General features: G+C 42.2%; 1 protein-coding gene across 1 annotated transcript; it reads left to right on the top strand.

Annotated features, from left to right (window-relative positions):
* The first annotated feature begins 2,123 nt into the window (after positions 1-2,123).
* Positions 2,124-5,784, top strand: LOC101855672 (hormone-sensitive lipase). Its single transcript, XM_005105791.2, has 2 exons — positions 2,124-2,458; positions 4,752-5,784. Exon 2 carries the CDS (start codon positions 4,767-4,769, stop codon positions 5,769-5,771), a length of 1,005 nt encoding a protein of 334 aa, XP_005105848.1. The 5' UTR covers positions 2,124-2,458; positions 4,752-4,766; the 3' UTR covers positions 5,772-5,784.
* Positions 5,785-6,333: the final 549 nt, after the last annotated feature.

Here is a 6,333-nt window from a genome sequence, read left to right as displayed (position 1 = left end):
TGGTCTACGATGGAGGTGGGCTGAGGGGACAACACAGAGGGCGAGCCTAGACAAGAGCTCTTTCTTTCTGATTGAGATTGCCGTCGTCAACACCGAACTGGGATTGTCTGCTGTTGCCCGAGGCAAAGAATTTTACTTTCACAGCATGGTGACAGTGACACGACGGTCGGTCCGATCTTCGCTTTCACTCATTTTTGGGCGTTCACTTTATCCGATTTCCCCATGAAACCTTTTCGTTTTATCTACTATTTTTTTTAACTTAAACAAATAGCGATTCAAACGGTACCACATAATATCGTTCACTTTAACCGAATGTTCAAATAAAGTTTGTTTACTTTAGGTGGACTCCACTGTTTGTCGTTTTGTCGTCCTAGAATGGGACGAATTCGGCATCACTCGCTGGACATGAAGTGGCTTTTTTCTAGGGATACACTGCTCACCCTCTAGGTTGGGGGGGGGGGGGGGAGGATGCCATTAAAAAGCCGAAGACGCCTGCTAAGGAAGACTATACCAAAATCAGAGAAAACGTGATATCTGCTATTGAAGAAGGTGAAGGTTGCCCGGCTGTCAGAAGTAAAATGAGCGAGAAAATGGTCGCCAAACTACTAGGGTTGTTCAAAAAGTTTTGCCTCCTCTCCCATAACTTCTAAACTAGGCCTATTCAAGATATCTTCATGAAATTTGCACACAACTGACTTTCAGATGCATACCCTCAAACACAAAAAACCAGAATTATTATGCTATGATGTCAAACCTTTATGCTATTGCTGTTTACATCATAGATGCAAGGGTACATTGTCGCCGAGAAAATGGCATCCAGCAAATCTATGAATGTGCGCTTAAAGCAAAGAGCTGTTCTTGTGCTCCTTTCTGCAGGGGGAGCTGCACCCATTGATATTCATAGGCGAATGAAGCTTATCTATGGTGAAGCATGTGTCGATGTAAGTACTGTTCGAAGATGGGCAAAGGAGTTCGCTGAAACCACTCTCACCTAGATCTAGATCTAGATCTAGCCCCCCAAAAGTTCAAAGTTGTTTCATCTGCAAAGAAAGTGCGTATGACAGTGTTTTGGGACTGCGATGGTCTGATTCATATGGAATTTTTGGAACAGGGTTGCACTATCAACTATGAACGATATATTGAGACACTGAGAAAACTAAGACTTAGAGCGCGGCTGTCACGAGTTTGGCCCGAAAAAAAATGCAGTTTTTCACCACGACAACGCCCGTCCACACACGAGTTGACAAACTCAAGATGCCATGAAAAGTCTCAGATTTCAAGAGACCTTACCACACCCATCATACAGTCCAGATCTTGCTCCATCTGACTTTGATCTTTTTCCTAAGTTGAAGGAGAACCTCAAAGAAAAACGTTATGCACCTGACGATGAAGTTCAAGAAGATGTGCGTCGCCGTTTCAGAGGAAAACCACATGGATTTTTCGCCGACGGCATGCGACAACTTATTCGACCTTGGCGGGTCTGCATCGACAAAGAAGGCGACTATGTTGTAAAGTAAAGGCACTGCCATGTAGCAGACATCCTACGCTTTCATTTGGTGTATAACTTGTGTATGTAGCATTAGTAATAAAGAAATTATGAACTTGGAGGCAAAACTTTTTGAACGACCCTCGTAGGAGACTTCCAAAGATTGGGAGTGCATGGAAACTGCAAGTTAACATTTTGCGCGCCTTTGATCAATAGTTTTCAATACAATTCACACAGGAATGTGTTTTTAAATGGACATAAAAGGTACTGAACACGAAAAAATGTCGATCAAATTGTCTGTCGAACGGGAAAGGGCTGGTTTCGTTAATGTGATCATTTTGACGAGGGCCTGATTTCACCACGACCTCTCAAACAATGTTATGTCGATGCTGGTGGCTTGCTAATCGATCAGCTCTATGAAAGCGTATCAACTAAAGTAAACAAGCTTCACGAGGAAATGTACCTCGTAGTCTAGATAATACAGCCCTTGACCTAATTTCGTAACCCACGCCGCTCCAGCAAATGTTGTCTATTTGGCTCCAGTGTCAAGAGGTAGCTTCGCGTTTGATAAAAATAGACTAAGAGCAGTGTATGTTCTTAGTCTCTGGTCTTACATAGGCGTAACCCTTGACCTAAAAGGTGATTGAAAGCGTGTGTGTGTGTGTGTGTGTGTGTGTGTGTATACAGTAGGTCTACACAACTGTTGCCATCTCCGGTTCAGGTTAGGCGTCATCACGCCATGCAAACTATTGTTATAAAACATACGTCGCGAAAGAATTTTAATCAGTCATCAGTGCATTAGGCTAGCTGTTAGAAGAGGAATGTTATGTGAAAGCTGAAGCTAAGACGTCAACACAATAATCATCGTTGCTGCTTCTAAGTTAGTTAGGCCTATAGATCTAGGTACTAAACGCCCACAGTACGCTGACGACTTGGCTTTACCTTTCAGTTCAAAGTCTGCTTCAACCCAGGGTAAGTTGTTCCAAAATAACATCAAGCTTAATTCTAAATGTATTTTTAAAAGGACATCATTATCGACAACTATTTTCATCAACGTTAGGAATTCTGCAACAGTATCGTAGTAGATTTAATACACAACCTGTCGTGTAAATTGACGAAATTTTCAGTTCTCAAAGATTGCAAAACATGTTGTCTATCTTCTTTTTCCTGATAACGATTAAAAAATCAATTAACGCGATCTTATACGCAAAAATGGGGCCATGCATTTCACTCGAGGCATGTCACTATAGGGATATATTTTTAGTAGATTACACGTCGGTTCCGTGAACTGTTAACTAAATATATTTTGCTTTGTTGTAGTTTGTAGGGCCTACAGGAAAAACCGGTGTTTCTGTCGCCATTCAAAGCATTAAGATATTTAGTTCTGCATTATAGGCATAAGAGACAAAGGACCGGTAGACTTAAAATTTCGTCAAAATCACAGACGGCAACATATCCTGTTAACTTCTTAGATTTATACCATGGTAAGCCTATGTCATGTAGAAGGAAACATCTTACAAACACAAGTGTTCCCTTGCTATGTTTGCCTTACACATTAGGAGGATAGGATACTGTTAGTGTTAGACCAACTAGATCAGTTAACAATTTAAAGGGCTGTTTATAAGAACCGTGAGACATTGATTAAGGTAGTTACATAGTTTTATGTACTCTCTCTCCCCCCCCCCCCCCTCTCTCTCTCTCTCTCTCTCTCTCTCTCTTTCTCTCTGTCTCTTTCTTTCTTTCTTTCTTTCTTTCTTTCTTTCTCTCTCTTTCTCTCTCTTTTTCTTTCTTTCTCTCTCTCTCTCTCTCTCTCTCTCTCTCTCTCACACACACACACACACACACGTTTACACGTACAATCACACACAAGTATGGTATAGATCTACATACACACAAACAGAAACACGCACACGCAGATACAGCCTCCCCCCCTACATACACATATAGTTTTTTCCGGGTTACATCACTTTTAAGTATAGCATTTAAAAATATTTTTAAATTTTTTATTGAATACAAACCCTTGAGTATACACTACCGTTTATGCATGATGGTGTACATTTTCTTGGCTGGTAAACAGAATTCAAAATCAGAAATATTTTATGGGGAAGTTTTCTTTTCTCTGTGTTTGTTTGTTCAGACCTGTTGCTGTTGACAGTTTCTTCATGCCTCACTTACTTTGACCGCAAATTTGATCCAGATCAGTGACAGCTTGTCGTTAATTATGAGCTCGTAGTCTAGCAACCACTTGGTCAATTAAGAAACTGATAATTATCATAATATGAATCTCAGAAACAAAACCCACTTTTGCATACGTCGAAAAAATGTTTGTGTTTTTGTGTGTGTGTGGGGGGGGGGGGGGGTTAATTGCTATTCTGGATGATCCATTTTACAAGTTTACAGGGTTAGCAATTGGACAAACGTGCTCTTTTACTTTATGATCTGTCTGTCTGTCTGTCTGTCTGCCCCTCCATTTTACTGTTAGTTTTAACCAGTGTTCTTCATGTTTATTGTTCTTATTTGCAGGTCAAACCTGTTACTAGTATGTGTATTTCTGCTTTAAGCAAGTTTGTCTATGAAAATAAATTAATGCGCTTATTTTTGTAATCATTTGGCTGTTCTGTATTTTGTTTTGTACCTTCAGTTTTTCAAATTTTGATGGAAATTATGCGGTGTGAAAATCGAAGAGTTTAACTTATTGGAGACCTAAACAATGTTACGCGCAGGGGAAATCCAATAAATACAAGCAGTGCAGATAGACATATATAGATACTATAGATGGCAGATTTATATACATGTAAATCCAAGGGTGTATTGTAGGCTACTTTAGTGGATGAACGATTGCAGGAAGGGGGGAGGGGGGTTCTTTGACTGTGGATAGGCAGGTGAATTGAGAAATGGACGAATAAATAAGGGAATGGATGGATGGATGAATGCGTTGGCAGATAGAGGCAAGGTCGAGTTAGTAGAAACTTAATAGTTCCCAGCATTTCCGTTACAGATAAAGTAAACCGTTATTCCAAACCTTTCGTTCACAGAAAAAGTAAGAAATAATTCCAAACATTTCCGTAATAGTAAAAGTAAGACATAATTCCCAGCCTTAACGTCACAGAAAAAGTAAGACATAATTGCCAACATTCCCTTAACAGAAAAAGTAAGACATCATTCCCAACATTCATTGCACAGAAAAAGTAAGACTCAATCCCCCAGCCTATGCTTTATAGAAAAAAGTACCAGTAAAACATAATCCTCAACGTTTCCTTTACAGAAAAAGTGAGAAATCATGGCATCCCAGAGCGTATGGGGCGACGTGGCCTTGAAGTACAAGATTGACCCCGAAACTGAAGCAACGTCCAGAAAATTCATTGAGTATGGAAGCCCACATATCCACAAAGGAACCCTTGAGCAAGGTCGACAGGCCTTCCTGCAGCTTGGCCTCATTAGCGCACTTGCACCTGGGTCTTTCAAGGGTTCTGTAAAGGACTACATTGTGCCGTCCGAGCATGTCTCTGATGGGATTCCTGTGTCGGTCTTCACGCCGACTTCAGCTCCCCCCGACCCTGTGATTTATCTGTACCTGCACGGAGGCGGTCTGGCTGCTGGATGCAGGAAGACATACGAACATGTGGTGCAGTATATTGCCGAAACCAGCGGGGCTATTGTTCTGAGCGTCGACTACCGCCTTCTTCCTAACGAAGAGGATCGCTTTGCACCCTTCAACGACTCGGTGACTGTTGCAAAATGGGTGCTGGAAAATAAAGAGCTTTTGGGCGGTACCATTAAGAGTAAAGTGGGGATTGGAGGTGATAGTGCTGGAGGCCAGCTGGCGTCTTGTGTCACCAACGAGATGCAAGGCTTCGACTTTCAGATCTTAGTTTATCCGGTAAGTGGAGTGGACTGCTCCGTTGGGTCGATGCAAGAGTTTAGAGACATCCCGGCTTTTTGTGGCAAGGATATGGAGTGGCTGTTTGATTTCTCCATTCCGTTCATTCCGGACGCTGAGACAAATCCTAGAGTAAATCCTCTGGCTAGAACTAGATCAAACTTAGAGTTATCTCCCCCTACTCTTGTAATCACAGCAGAGTTAGACCCTTTGCGGGACTGGGGGATAATGTTTGCCGAGAAGCTGAAAAAGGCTGGCGTCCGTTGTGAGCATGTCCCGTTTAAGGGGGTTCCACATGGCTTTATGTTCGAAATGAAGAGCTACCTCACCTGCTCTAGCGCTGGTTACAAGGTCACTACTGACTTCATGAAATCTTATCAAGCAGAAAAGACAAGTCCTCTGTAAGGGGGATTCTGCTGCCCCCCCCCCACCCCCCCCCCCACCCCCCAACCCCATCTCAAAGTACATGACGTATTTTGTATACATAAATTGTATTCGGATTTTCTCGCAAACTGTTGAACTTAGTAGCCTCAATTTGATTGTTTTTTCCATTTGAAAGAGGTCTCATTTCAGGTTCTACATATGAGAAATATACACTACGTATCCACAACTATCGGAACAATGCCCCCCTCCAGGGCAGTGCTACTGACTGAAGTGTCTTTTGGCACTTACCCCCAAAAAGCGGGGGGGGGGGGGGGGGGGTAATGAAGATCATTTCTATAGCGCCCACTCCCGTGTAAACACAGCCTAGGCGCTTTTCATAACATGTTCTTATGCACAGTAGAATTGTTAATGGGCTGATTTATCAACGTCATGCTCATACTGTGCCGGAACAACATAGGGGGAACTGCCGCTTTTTCTTTCTTCATCCTTACTATCGTCATTTCACCTCTACTTGTGAACTGCTATTTCCGGGGTGCGTTGATAGTCGTAGAAGACTTTGTGCTGTTGAGGCTAGAGAGCCGAG

Source organism: Aplysia californica, unplaced genomic scaffold (genome assembly GCF_000002075.1).
Source record: "Aplysia californica isolate F4 #8 unplaced genomic scaffold, AplCal3.0 scaffold00492, whole genome shotgun sequence".
Lineage (NCBI taxonomy): Eukaryota > Metazoa > Mollusca > Gastropoda > Aplysiida > Aplysiidae > Aplysia > Aplysia californica.
The sequence above is the reverse complement of the archived record's forward strand: the minus strand, read 5'-3'. Positions and strand labels throughout refer to the sequence as shown.

What these genes read in the sequence shown, in the direction of transcription:
- LOC101855672 (XM_005105791.2), top strand. Translation starts at nt 4,767, where the DNA reads ATGGCATCCCAGAGCGTATGGGGCGACGTGGCCTTGAAGTACAAGATT.